This window comes from Theropithecus gelada, chromosome 2 (genome assembly GCF_003255815.1).
Source record: "Theropithecus gelada isolate Dixy chromosome 2, Tgel_1.0, whole genome shotgun sequence".
Classification (NCBI taxonomy): Eukaryota; Metazoa; Chordata; class Mammalia; order Primates; family Cercopithecidae; genus Theropithecus; species Theropithecus gelada.
Window position 1 is genome coordinate 82,916,164 of NC_037669.1, and position 15,040 is coordinate 82,931,203.

Genomic DNA, 15,040 nt, shown 5'->3' on the forward strand with positions numbered 1-15,040 from the left:
TGAAAAGGTGCTCAATATCATTACACATCAAGAAAGTGCAAATGAAAACCACAATGAGAGACCACTTCACACTCACTCAGATGGCTATAATTTTTTAAAAAATTTTAAATACACACAAACAAAAATAATTGTTGGTGAGGATGTGGAAAAACTGGAACCCTCCTACATTGCTGGTAGGAATGTAAAATGGTGCAGGCACTGTAGAAAACAGTTTGGTGGTTTTCTACATTATTTAACTTTTAAATAAACAAACATAAAATTACCATGCAATGACCCAGCAATCCCATTTCTGGGTACCTACTCAAGAGAACTGAAAACTGTTGTTCAAAAAAAAAACAAAAAAACCTGTATATGAATGCTCATAACAACATTATTTGAACTAGTTAAAAGGTAGAAACAACACAAATGAACAAGGACTAGATAAACAGATACAGATATATAAAGAGATGACTAGAAAAACAAAACTTGATATATCCGTAACAATGAAATTTTATTTAGCCAAAAAAGGAATGAAGTACTGAGGCATATTACAACACGAATGAACCTTGAACACATTATGCTAAGTGAAAGCAGACATTAAAAACTCTAAAATTATGAGTTCATTTATATGAAATATCAAAAGTAGGCAAAGTCATACAGAAAGAAAGCAGATTGCCACGCATGGTGGCTCAAGCCTATAATCCCAGCACTTTGGGAGGCCGAGACGGGCAGATCACGAGGTCAGCAGATCGAGACCATCCTGGTTAACACGGTGAAACCCCGTCTCTACTAAAAAAACACAAAAAACTATGGCCGGGCGCGGTGGCTCAAGCCTGTAATCCTAGCACTTTGGGAGGCCGAGACGGGCGGATCACGAGGTCAGGAGATCGAGACCATCCTGGCTAACACGGTGAAACCCCGTCTCTACTAAAAAATACAAAAAAAACTAGCCGGGCGAGGTGGCTGGCGCCTGTAGTCCCAGCTACTCGGGAGGCTGAGGCAGGAGAATAGCGTAAACCCGGGAGGCGGAGCTTGCAGTGAGCTGAGATCCGGCCACTGCACTCCAGCCTGGGCGACAAAGCCAGACTCCGTCTCAAAAAAAAAAACAAAAAAAGAAAGCAGATTAGTGGTTGACAAGGACTGAGGGAGCAGAGAGGTGGAAGTGACTGCTTGATACGGTTTGGCTGTCCCCACCCAAATCTCATCTTCAATTGTAGCTCCCATAATTCCCACATGTTGTGGGAGGGGCCCCGTGGGAGACAACTGAATCACAGGGGCAGTTTCCCCCATACTGTTCTTGTGGTAGTGAGTAAGTTTCACGAGATCTGATGATTTTTAAGGGGTTCCCCTTTCACTTGTCTTTCATTCTCTCTCATGTGCTGCCATGTAAGATGTGCCTTTCGCCTTCCGCCACGATTGTGAGGCCTCCCCAGCCACGTGGAACTGTGAGTCCATTAAACCTCTTTTTCTTTATAAATTACCCATCTCAGGTATGTCTTTATCAGCAGTGTGAAAACAGATTAATTCACTGCTTAACGGGCACAAGGCTTCCTTTGAAATGATGAAAATGTCCTAAAAACCAGACAGTGGTTATGGTTGCATAGCACTGTGAATGTACTAAATGTCACGAATGGCAAATTTTATGCTATGTGTACTTTACCACAATTTTTTTTTTTTTTTTTTTTTTTTGAGACGGAGTCTTGCTCTGTCACCCAGGCTGGAGTGCAGTGGCCGGATCTCAGCTCACTGCAAGCTCCTCCTCTTGGGTTCACGCCATTCTCCTGCCTCAGCCTCCCGAGTAGCTGGGACTACAGGCACCCGCCACTTCGCCCGGCTAGTTTTTTGTATTTTTTAGTAGAGACGGGGTTTCACCGTATTAGCCAGGATGGTCTCGATCTCCTGACCTCATGATCCGCCCGTCTCGGCCTCCCAAAGTGCTGGGATTACAGGCTTGAGCCACCGCGCCCGGCCTCACAATTTTTGAAATGAAAAAAATTACATTATTTCTTTATCTTGATTTCCTGGTAAAACATTTTGCTATAATGGGTTATTAAAATATTTCAAAAAAAAATATTTTTCCAGGTAAGATTCTAGAAAACACAGGACTATCGAATGGTCCATGTGAAAAGAAGAGATTTTACTGCAACAGTAGAGAATAGTTATTGATTCTCCATAAGCTCTCACTACCTTTTCTTCCTGTTAGCTTTCAGGTCTTTGTTTTAATGATTTGTTGTGGTGACCGATTTGAGGAATTCAGGGTTGATTTTGGCTGTTTAGGATGGCAGGATTAATAAAGACTAAACAGTAAAATGTTGCTTAGAGCAACAACAAAGAACCCAGATGTAGCTCACTACCTAACTCTTCTCTCCCTGCCTACATCTAATGACACATGTCAAGACTGAATGTTACATGGACTACATGTAGAAGAAGCACATCTATATGTTTATTCCTGGAAAACAATGTTTTAATTTGGTAAAGAAAGTATTGTTTTGATGAGCCAGCCACCAGGATATGGAAGTAAGATTCTTCTTTAGTCATCTCTGTAATAGAGCTTTACTCATAAAATAAAAGCCTGGGTAACTTAATTATAAGACCATTTAATCAAGCAAAATAAAAGTTTACCTCATCTATAACTTTTGAAAACTGTTGCAATGTAGAGCTCATAACTTCATCATCACCTCCCAATGGAAAACGCTGAAAAACGAGAAACAGAGATGAGGTAAAGTTTCAACGTCGTGTCTTTTGGGAATGACATTACTATAATTTACATTTTTAAATAACTTTAGAAAAACTTCCAAAATTTTGAATAAGCTCTAAAATATCATTTAACTAAAATTGTGTAATGTATATAATTAATAAACATTAATTGTTTGTTAAGTAACCAATTGACATGGCATATTGGAATCTCCACCGTACTCGAAGTTCAAAGATTTAGCATTTAGCTCCAGTTCCTCCAATAATGGTGTAACGTTGAGCAAGTTACAACTTCTTCATTTGTAAAAAGAACACAGGTAAACTAGATAGCCTCTGTATTTAATATTAAATCATTAAAATTATCTGAACGTAAGTGCTATCATGAAATTTCGATGGTATATTCTGTGAATTCAAGAAAACTTAAGGATTCTTGTTGAAAGTCTATCTATACAGATACTATACTTTTAAAATTATGCTTTTAAAACTTTGATATACGGTACCTGTTTTTCATATTCTTTTAAAAGTTTTGAGGTCAGGTGTGTTGCTGCACTTAATTCATTCTACGGAAAAAGCATTCAAATTAGCATGATCATGCCCAGAAAAAAGTTTCAGTTGAATATACCTAATTTATTTATTATCACTTAACATAAATATTTTTTTTTTTTTTTTTTTTTTTTTGAGACTGAGTCTGGCTCTGTCGCCCAGGCTGGAGTGCGGTGGCCGGATCTCAGCTCACTGCAAGCTCCGCCTCCCGGGTTCACGCCATTCTCCTGCCTCAGCCTCCCAAGTAGCTGGGACCACAGGCGCCCGCCACTTCGCCCGGCTAGTTTGTTGTATTTTTTAGTAGAGACGGGGTTTCACCGTGTTAGCCAGGATGGTCTCGATCTCCTGACCTCGTGATCCGCCCGTCTCGGCCTCCCAAAGTGCTGGGATTACAGGCTTGAGCCACCGCGCCCGGCCAACATAAATATTTTTAAAACCTTCATTAAATCACTGGAAAGGCGTACTACCATTAAAGCACTTTAAAAGAAAACTCAAACCATAAAATAGACACTCTCAAGGAATTCAGCAGTGTTCCTGGTGTTTGTTTGTTTGTTGCTAATAAAAACTAAGCACTAAATACTTTAAAGCCTTAGCAAAATCTTTAGAGAGTCTACGTTGATGACTGATTATTGCTCTCTGTAGATGCTGATACTAGACTACAGTAAGCACTTAATAATATACAACCAAAATGTAGTTGACCTAGTCATATAATACAGCAACACAGCCATATGAAAAACTTTTAGTTTTTTTAGTGACTATAATAAATATGACATTTCTTTAACATATTATATCATATATCTGTGTGGTCAGAAAGCAAAGCTTCAGAGCCTGATCACAAGGAAAAACTAAACAACATAGCAACTTTTAAGTATGTAAGGAAAATGTGAAGCCAGAAAGCAAACAATATGAGAAGGGAAAAAAAATAAAACTTGTACACTTAATTAATCCCAAAGAAAGTATATCACAGAACCTAGGTTGCTGTTTAAGCTTATAATTAAGTTATCCAAACATAGCTTCAAATTTTATTCCTGGTCAACAAGAAAACCTAGTCATACCCTTTATCTTCGTGTACTCCAGAGGTACATCTAATTTTTAGTGCCTTCTTTTAACTTGACAGAGGCAGCCAACTTTCAAATCCTCTACTGAAAAAGGGGAAGTGTTGGCCATTTGCAGTGGCTCACACCTGTAATCCCAGCACTTTGGGAGGCTGAGGCGGGCAGATCACCTGAGGTCAGGAGTTCAAGACTAGCCTGGCCAACATGGTGAAACCTCACCTCTAGTAAAAATACAAAATTATCCGGGCGTAGTGGCAGACGCCTGTAATCCCAGCTACTCAGGAGGCTAAGGCAGGAGAATTGCTTGAACCTGGGAGGTGGAGGGTGCAGTGAGTCGAGATTGCGCCATTGTACTTCAACCTGGGAGACATGAGCAAAACTCCGTCTCCAAAAAAAAAAAAAAGGGCCACGCACAATCCCAGCACTTTGGGAGGCCAAGGTGGGCGGATCACCTGATGTCAGGAGTTCAAGACCAGCCTGACCAACACGGAGAAATCCTGTCTCTACTAAAAATACAAAATTAGCCAGCATGCTGGTGCATGCCTGTAATCCCAGCTACTCGAGAGGCTGAGGCAGGAGAATCACTTGAACCCAGGGGGGCAGAGGACGCGGTGAGCCGAGATCACGCCACTGCACTCCAGTCTGGGCAACAAGAGCAAAGCTCCATCTCAAAAAAATAAATAAATAAATAAATAAAGTGGGGGTGGGGAAGTGTTCCATAAGATTGTAATAAGCATGATTAGGGAAAATACCAGTGATGACATGGGATCTTCATTCAAATATTAGGAAAGATCACTATCAGTGAGTTTCATGGGGGGTTTCCCCCAAACTATGTTTGGGGAGAATGGGCAGATGCTTCAATCTTCTATCACTTTTGTAGTACTACAAACTGTACTCTAGTAGTTGAAATGTCAGTTCTGTAATACACAATGTTCATTCATCCATTCAACAAATATTTATTACTAGGAGCCTAGTACAGGGTTAAGCACTGGTAAACAAGACAGACACTACCTATCCTTATGAGGCTTAAAAATTCATGTTTTAAAAGCATCAAGTTAGTCCTCAGTGTTTTACCTGTGCATCATAAATCCGATGCATAGCTTGATACAACTGATTCATATAGTTGGAAATAGCTGTGGCATCTTCTTCAAATACACCCAGTAAAGACCTTGTCTGTATAAAATAATAGCAGTAAGTTTATGTTAATCATAATACAAATCAGATGGAAAAATATTTTTTCTAAAGGAAGCAAAAATCATAGGATATTAAAGTTCTAGTAATTCTGAGTTTTAATCTATTTTCTCTCTTTGGTAGTAATGTTAAGAAGTCAGAGTTTTTTTGTTCTCAGTTTCACTTCAACAAAGCAGAGGTATTTTCCAACTATGTCACACAAACTTTAGGAGAAACAACAGAGGTATATTTTCAGAAACCAAAAATTCTATAAGACAAATCAACAGAAACATTCAAAGCTAAATTAACAGCATTCTATGTAGTATAAATATTTTGAATGTCTTACTTCAGGATAATTTAGTATGATTATTTTTTTTTCTATAGTTTTTTCTAGAAGAGGCCAAACCCCTCCCTGTCCTAATCTAAAAATACCACAGTACACCCTCCCCAACATGGCCAACTCTTCAGCACATAAAATGCTAACTACGTTTTTCTGAATGCACAATTTGGGAGTTTTCCTTTCTTCTTCTTTATACACGTCTATATGGTTTGGCTTTTGTTTTGTTTTGTCGTTTTTCTACTATGTACATTTAAAAATTATCTTCATTTTAGGCCGGGCACGGCAGCTCATGCCTGTAATCTCAGCACTTTGGGAGGCCGAGGCAGGCAGATCACAAGGTCAGGAGATTGAGACCATCCTGGCTAACACAGTGAAACCCCGTCTCTACTAAAAATACAAAAAATTAGCCAGGCGAAATGTCTTACTTCAGGATAATTTAGTATGATTATTTCTTTTCTTCTATAGTTTTTTCTAGAAGAGGCCAAACCCCTCCCTGTCCTAATCTAAAAATACCACAGTATACTCTCCCCAACATGGCCAACTCTTCAGCATATAAAATGCTAACTAGGTTTTTCTGAATGCACAATTTGGGGGTTTCCTTTCTTCTTCTTTATACACGTCTATATTGTTTGGCTTTTGTTTTGTTTTCTCATTTTTCTACTATGCACATTTAAAAATTACCTTCATTTTAGGCTGGGCACGGCGGCTCATGCCTGTAATCTCAGCACTTTGGGAGGCCGAGGCAGGCAGATCATGAGGTCAAGAGATTGAGACCATCCTGGCTAACACAATGAAACCCCGTCTCTACTAAAAATACAAAAAATTAGCCAGGCTTGGTCACACATGCCTGTAGTCACAGCTACTCAGGAGGCTGAGGCAAGAGAATAGCTTGAACTTGGGAGGCGAAGGTTACAGTGAGCCAAGATCGTGCCACTGCACTTCAGCCTGGATGACAGAGCAAGACTCTGTCTCAAAATAAAAAATTTTTTAAAAATTATCTTCATTTTGCCGGGCGCGGTGGCTCAAGCCTGTAATCCCAGCACTTTGGGAGGCTGAGACGGGCGGATCACAAGGTCAGGAGATCGAGACCATCCTGGCTAACACGGTGAAACCCCATCTCTACTAAAAAATACAAAAAACTAGCCGGGCGAGGTGGCGGGCGCCTGTGGTCCCAGCTACTCGGGAGGCTGAGGCAGGAGAATGGCGTGAACCCAGGAGGCGGAGCTTGCAGTGAGCTGAGATCTGGCCACTGTACTCCAGCCTGGGCGACAGAGCCAGACTCAGTCTCAAAAAAAAAAAAAAAAAAAAAAAAAAAAAAATTATCTTCATTTTAAGGGGAAAAGCTTATAAGTAAATGTTAAGAATGTCAGACCAGGCGCGGTGGCTCACGCCTGTAATCCCAGCACTTTGGGAGGCCCAGGCAGGTGGATCACGAGGTCAGGAGATCGAGACCATCCTGGCTAACATGGTGAAACCCCGTCTCTACTAAAAATACAAAAAATTAGCCAGGCGTGGTGGTGGGTGCCTGTAGTCCCAGCTACTCGGGAGGCTGAGGCAGGTGAATGGCGTGAACCCGGGAGGCGGAGCTTGCAGTGAGCTGAGACCGCCCACTGCATTCCAGCCTGGGCGACAGAGCGAGACTCCTTCTCAAAAAAAAAAAAAAAAAGAGAGAATATCAATAAAAATGTATCAAAGATAAGGAAGCTGAAGCTATCAAAGGCAAGGCAGACATACTCACATTACATCCCAAAGGCAGGGAAAGAATGAAAATACTAACAACTACTGGAGATAACTGCAGCTTAAAATCTAAAAGATGACTTTGTATTTTTATTCTAAAAATAATTTATGCCTCGGCCTTAGATTTTTTTTTGAGACAGAGTCTTGCTCTGCCGCCCAGGTTGGAGGTGCAGTGGCATGATCTTGGCTCACTACAAGTTCCACCTCCTAGGTTCACGCCATTCTCCTGCCTCAGACTCCCCAGTAGCTAGGACTTCAGGTGCCCACCACCACGCCCGGCTAATTTTTTGCATTTTTTAGTAGAGACGGGGTTTCACCATGTTACCCAGGATGGTCTAGATCTCCTGACCTTGTGATCCACCTGCCTTAGCCTCCCAAAGTGTTGGGATTACAGGCATGAGCCACAGCGCCCGGCCTATGCCTCAGCCTTAGAAAAATGTTGTGGTTGTTGTTGCTGTTGTTTGAGACAGGATCTCATTCTTTCTCCCAGGCTGGAGTACAGTAACATGATCTCGGCTCACTGCAGCCTTGACCTCCCAGGCTCAAACAATCCTCCCACCTCAGCCTCCCATGTAGCTGGGACTACAGACATGTGCCACCATGTCTAGCTACTTTTTTTCTATTTTTTTGTAGTGACAGGGTCTCACTATGTTACTCAGGCTGGTTTCAAACTGCTTGGCTCAAGCAATTCTCCTACCTTGGCCTCCCAAAGTGCTGGGATTACCGGTCAGGTGTCAGCCACTGCACATGGCCAGAAATTTTGTTTTCTTAAATCAACTTATTTCTTGGCTTCCTATTTTCAGAGGAGGAAGCTAAGTCAATATAGTATAAAGGAGGGGAAAGACACAAAATCATTATGCCAGTAAGGCCCTATTTTCAGTCTTCTACTTCCCCAGGCCTCAGAGATTTAGATTTGACAGAATCTTTTTCAAGCACTCCACTACAATTCCCTTTAGTGCTATTTTAAGATGTACAAAAGAAAGCATCAGGAAATCTTGTTTGGCTAGTGCCATTCTTAAGAAAAATCTGCCACTTCGTTTTTTTTTTTCTAAAAATGGGTAATTCCAATTCAAGGAGTTACATATATATGTAAAAACTTGTAGCATAATTAAATTTAAAAGCTCTTCTTAGCTCAAACAAAGCTGAAACAGATTCCCTATTTTACACTAACAATATCAACTTCAACACTGGATAATTACTGTTTGTTTAAAGTTAGTAGCTTAAAAAATAGAATCTATATGGTACCATTTCATTGAATCTATGACGGTATCCATTGTAAGATGCATCATTTTTATTTTTGTACTACTCAAACAAAACAATGCTGGCAATTAAGCTATGATTTAAGGTTTTATGTCTTGAATTTTTTACCTTATATTTATGGAAACAGACCTTCACACAGAATTTTATCATATACAGCTCTCATGTAAACATACGAAATGTAAGCATCATAAACTTATTTCTAAAACTTCATAGAGTTTGAATCTTATGAACCACTTTTCTTTTTTTTTTTTTTGAGTCAGAGTCTCACTCTGTTGCCCAGGCTGGAGTGCAGCAGTGCAATCTTGCCTCACTGCATGCTCCACCTCCCAGGTTCACACCATTCTCCTGCCCCAGTCTCCCATGTGGCTGGGACTACAGGCGCCCGCCACCATGCCCAGCTAATTTTTTGTATTTTTAATAGAGACTGGGTTTCATCGTGTTAGCCAGGATGGTCTCGATCTCCTGACCTCATGATCTGCCCACCTTAGCCTCACAAAGTGCTGGGATTATAGGCATGAGCCACCACGCCCGGCCCATGAACCACTTTTCAACTCGAGTCATCAATATCCATGTTTTCCTATACATTATCATTCTCTGTGCCATGGGGAGATAAGTATTTCTTAGAAGTACTCCATTTTTGTCCCTAATATTTTCTTCAAGCAAGTTTTGATGATGTCATTTGACATCTCACCAGGTGTCAAAGGAAGATTTTTGGACAATAACCAGGACTGATATTCCTTTCTCAAATGGTGGCAAAATTGATTTGTTAGTTGAACACTGAGAGACTACACTTGGCCAGTATGCTACTAGGAGAAACAACCAAGTATGTACATTTGCAGGCAATGTGAAATACATTAGTACTGCTACCTGGCTGATAGCAATTGTTAACATACCATCAACGCTATGAGGAATCCCAATCAGAGACATTAAAATGTTGGGGGGAAAGGCACATCTCATGAGTATTTCATATTATGCAAAGAAAGAAGATCCCATTTGGGACTGGGGTTTTTCTTCACTGTTCTCTCATAGATGAATCACTAAGATACAGATCTACACATAAAATCAATTAAATTTTTAAAGATCATTATCTGTTTTTAGTAATTAACAAGGTTTATTTTGATTTTAATTTTCAAAACAACATATAAATATGGACAAGGCATCTAGTATAAGCTTAAGATTTTCTGGCTTAATGGATGATCTTTTGCAGAACTGTGTGGTTTGGGCAAGGTAATTCCAAACATGCTTTTTCCCCCCTCCAGGTTCCAGGCAGTATCCTTAAAAGATGCTCTTTGATCAGCTGGATTTTGGACTTGGAAATTCTCCCTAATTTAATACCTAGTTACTATAAATCAAAACTAAAAGAAGGATAACTATAATTCAGGATAGTCTTCCATCACTCCCAGGTTCTTTTTTTTTTTTTTAGAGCCAAAGCCTTATTCTGTTACCCAGGCTGGAGTGCAGTGGTGTGACCATAGCTCACTGCAGCCACGGACTCCTGGACTCAGTCGATCCTCCTGCCCTAGCCTCCTGAATAGCTGGGACTACAGGCTCATGCCACCACGCCCAGCTAATTTTATTTTTGGTAGAGATGAGGTCTTGCTATTTTGCCCTAGGTGGTCCTGAACTCCCACCCTCAAGTGTTCACAAGCATGAGCCACTGTGCCAGGCCAAGACTCTAACTTTTTTACGTAGCAACTGGCAGGTCACTTTTGATTAGATCTAAATGATCTAAAAAACTTAAAAACTAATCAAATAAAAAACTTTTAGGGCCTGGTACAGTGGCTCACATCTATAATCCCAGTACTAAGGCCAGGAGTTCAAGACTAGCCTGGCCAATATAGTGAGACCCTGTCTTTAAAAAAAAAAAAAATTATTTTTTTTTAATTTATTTTTTTTTATTTTTTTTTTTAAGACAGGGTCTCGCACTGTTGCCCGGGCTGGAGTGCAATGGCGCAATTTCAGCTCACTGCAACCTCCGCCTCCCCGGTTCAAGCAATTCTCCTGCCTCAGCCTCCTGAGTAACTGGGATTATAGATGCCCACCACCACGTCCGGCTAATTTTTTGCATTTTTAGTAGAGGCGGAGTTTCACTATGTTGGCCAGGCTGGTCTCAAACTCCTGACCTTGTGATCCACCTGCCTAGGCCTCCCAAAGTGCTGGGATTACAGGCGTGAGCCACCACGCCCAGTCTTCTACAAAACATTTTTAAATTAGTTGGGCTACTTAGGAGGCTGAGGCAGCAGAATCACTTGAACCTGGGGGGTGAAGACTATAGTCAGCCAAGATCATGCCACTGCACTCCAGCCTGGGCGACAAGAGCGAAACTCCATCTCCAAAAACAATAAAATAAAATAAAATAAAATTAGCTGAGCTTGGTAGCATATGCCTAGGAGTTTGAGGTTTCTGAGCTATGGCTGAGCCACTGCAATCCAACCTATGTGACAGTGAGACTCTGTCTCAAAAAAAAAAAACAAAAAACTTACCATGAGCTTTAAAAGTCTTCATATTCTTTGCTGCTCTACTTCTTGGACTCTATTCTAAATAAAATAGTTCAAACTGAGAAGAAAATTTATGCTCCAAAGCATTAATCTCAGCCCTGTTTATAAAAGCAAAACTTTGGGAAAACTCTAAAAGTCCAGCAGTGGATGGTGGAATCAGTTAAGGAAGTGTGTGGTCTTCAAATTTTTTTATTTAGAATGTAAAAACATATGAAGACACTTAAGTTATAATGTTAAGCTAAAAGCAGGATAAAGATCATTATGCACAATATAATCTCAATTCCATTAAAACATGTAGAAGAAAAAAAAAAAACAGTAGAATAAAGAAACCAAACTGTTAACAGGTTTTTGCTGGGTACCCAACAGGTAATTGTGTGTTATTCTTTTCTGGGCCTTCCAATTTTTCTGAAGCAAGCAACTATTATTTTTTTAAATCAGGGTCAAAAATTAAGGCACAACAGCTGAGGTTCAGAGAAGTTGAATGATTTGCCCTAAAGCAGAAGGTAGTAAGTGACAGCGATGACTAAAAATCTCCTCAATCCTAGATCCAAGGCTTTCCATTCTGCCACAGGTTCAACCGAAGAATCACCTCCAAATAGCTACACTACCTAAATCCCAGTTGTCCCCATTAATTTTCCCAAGTAAATTTTACCTAGTTCAAATTTATTGCCTTTAAACATTGAAGGAATATCAATGTGACTACTTCATTAAAAATTAGCTGGCACAGGCCAGGTGCTCATACCTGTAATCCCAGCACTTTGGGAGGCCAAAGTGGGCGGATCACCTGACCTCAGGAGTTCAAGACCAGCCTGGCCAACATGGCGAAACCCCTTTTCTACTAAAAATACAAAAACTAGGTGGGTGGTGGCACGCGACTGTAATCCCAGCTACTCAGGAGGCTGAGGCAGGAGAATCACTTGAACCCGGGAGGCGGAGGTTGCAGTGAGTTGAGATCACGCCATTGCACTCCAGCCTGGGCAACAAGAGCAAAACCTCGTCTCAGAAAAAAAAAAAGAAAAAGAAAAAAACTAGCTGGCACAGTGACACACGCCTGTATTCCCAGCTGCTAGGGAGGCTGAGGCAGGAGGATCACTTCAGCACAGGTGTTCCAGGACACAGTGCACTACGATAGTGTCTGTGAACAGCCATTGCTCTCCAGACTGGGAAACATAGCAAGATCCCCATCTCAACAAACAAACAAATATACTGTAAAACTGACACTAGTATGATGCATGCTTGCAAAAAAAACAAAAACAAAAACAAAAAACCACAATTCTTAAGTTGTAAACTAATCTGTGCAAAAAGCTCAAGAAATTAGATGAGTCAAGGTTTTACCTCTGCCTCACAAGTCATATCTAGGGCAGTATGCAATCCATTCTGAGCTGTTTATAGTCTTTATGGGCTATTAAAAAAAAAAACAAAAAAAAAGCCAAGTAAAGTAAGAGAAGAAAGGTAAGGCAACCTGTTGAATCTTACATAATAAAAAGTAAAATGACAAAGTACGCCTGACCAATTCCACAAACTTTTTGCAAATCATCTGAAACAAATACAGTTTATAACTTTATATGGAGAAATCATGAAGAAAAAAATTGAACCAGCTGTACTGGCAGTCAAGATAAACTAAATGTGAGTTTCTCTCTTTGTCAGTATAGGCTAAGAGTACATTAGCAGCAGGCAACTGGTCTGTGAAGATAACTTTCAGAATAAAAAAGAACAAATCAGTTCTACAATCAGAGCCCCATTTCAACCTGGCAATTAACACTGACATAAAATCCATGGCAGAAGTGTCATCCAGGAAAAGGAGATCTAGACCTCTTCTGCTTTTCTTCTTTGGGGGCCATGTTCAGCTGTAAAGACACACGAAATGGTGCAACTGCATTTCTAAATGAGCAATAATTCAGAAATGTTTCATTCTAAATAGTGTCCAACCAGCAACACCGTCTTAAACCGTTTAAATTATCGTGTAAAAAGACTTAGAGATGAAGTTTTCCCTATGCAAGTTACAGGCCCTGCCAACATTTTTAAAAATATAGCTGATTTCATTCTTCAGTACTTAAAACATATTAAATGGTTACATTTTCCAAAACTGTCTTAAGCTAGAGCAACCACACCAGCATCATTCCGACGCACAGAACACAGGGCTTTTATTTTGATGAGTTTATTAAGGCCAAGTCTGCAGGGAGCGGCGCAGCAGTCGAGGAGCGGCGAAGGCACCGTCCATCCCTGGCCATACACAGCTCGAGTGACAGCGACCACAGTCACGGGCGGGGAAAGCGGTCTTGGGCTCCGGGACCCGTCACGGGCTTTGCCGTTAGGTCTCCACACACAACCTTACAGCCTCTCCCGAAGAAAAACGATCCATTTCCTTCCCTAGCTTGCTGAGCCTCGGAAATCATTAAATAAGACTACCGGGGTTTCTCTCCCTTCTGCATTTTCCCTGAAGAGGTTCTTGGGGAGAAAATTCCAGGGTCGAGATTTAGCACCTCACATTACGGCGATAAAAAACGGCGCCTTTCGTCAAATAAAAAGGAGACCCGCGAGCGTACGTGACCGCCCGGCCCACGAGCACCAGCGGCTCGGTCTCCGCCTGCGGCCCTCGGCCCAGCTGAGCAGGCCCACGCGGGCCTTGGGCGGCGGGCCCACCCTCCACAACCCGGGGCGCGGCCTGCGACGGGCGGTGACCCAGGGCGGCGGCGGCGGCGGCGGCGGCGCCCACCTGGGCCGGGGCGGGCACCTGCGGGAGCGGCGGAGGTGCCAGACCTGGGGTCCGCCCGCTGGGCTCTCCCTCGTCGCCCACCAGCGCCCGCGCCTCACCTGCGGGCTGTCCTCCAGCGTCTCCTCGATGGGCAGTTTGTCGATCCCCGGCATCGTGGCGGAGGGAGGGCGGCGGCAGGAGACGCAGCGGCCGCCCACAGCTCCCCACGCCGGCCCACCCACCGCAGCTGACCCCGGCCCGCCCTCTCTGGCTGGCGCGGCCGCCGTCCCCGCCCGCACCGCCTTCTCCAGACGCCGAGCGGCCGTGAGGGAAATCCCGCCCCCTCGGCCGCCCTGCCCCGCCTCCCGGCGCGCCCATTGGCTCCCGGGGACGCCCATCCGCTCTGCGGCGGTGGACGGGAGGTTCCCGTGCGGCGCAAGGCTCTCCCGTGAGCGCGGGCGTCGGAAGCGGCGGAGGTGGCAGTGGCTGCCCTGGGATGGCCTTCCCTGCACGCGCGTGTTTGTATTTAAATCGCAGGAGACTGTCTCTTCCTCAGCTTGCTGGCGCGAGGAGCCGGAGCCTCGAGTTAGGGCCACACGGGGGAATTTGGGACGGGTTGACTTTTCCCGCAACATATTTTGTCAGAGACGTTGGAAAAAGCCCTACTGCTGGCGCCTTTTAGTTTCCTCAGATGATAATGTTCCCAACTCCGCTCGAAGCATCCAGTCTTAATCCCCTCCAGCAGAATGGTGCTAACTCAGATGTCTGAGATCCGCAGCTGTGTCAATAGGGCTTTCTGACAAACTTGTGAACGTAGCCTCGAAATTATTTTTCTGGACACTTGAATATCAGTATATTCAGTTGAAGACATGTGATTTTGTTGCCCGTTTAACAGTTCCTACCTGGCCTCCCACGGTCAGTCCTTCAGGACTGACGCTGCAACTCCAGCTCCCATGTTTCCTTTAAATCACAAAGGAAAACATCTTTTAAAAATCAGCATACACTGGTTAATTATGTTAGTAGCTAATTGGCATTTCCGTTTCATCAAAAAGTTTTGGAAGCTTTAAAT

General features: G+C 42.6%; 1 protein-coding gene across 2 annotated transcripts in view; it reads right to left on the reverse strand.

Moving 5' to 3' along the window:
- Positions 1-14,286, reverse strand: part of APPL1 (adaptor protein, phosphotyrosine interacting with PH domain and leucine zipper 1) — a 62,532-nt gene extending 48,246 nt beyond the window's left edge. Inside the window, exons 1-4 of one of the 2 annotated variants that reach the window (XM_025376733.1) lie at positions 14,091-14,286; positions 5,346-5,444; positions 3,174-3,233; positions 2,602-2,673 (exon numbers count right to left, since the gene is read on the reverse strand). In XM_025376733.1, coding sequence (XP_025232518.1) covers positions 2,602-2,673; positions 3,174-3,233; positions 5,346-5,444; positions 14,091-14,144 — 285 coding nt within the window. In that variant the 5' untranslated portion in view covers positions 14,145-14,286. The remainder of the gene's footprint in view (positions 1-2,601; positions 2,674-3,173; positions 3,234-5,345; positions 5,445-14,090) is intronic. The other variant, XM_025376732.1, reaches the window with a different exon arrangement.
- Between the last annotated feature and the right edge of the window lie 754 nt (positions 14,287-15,040).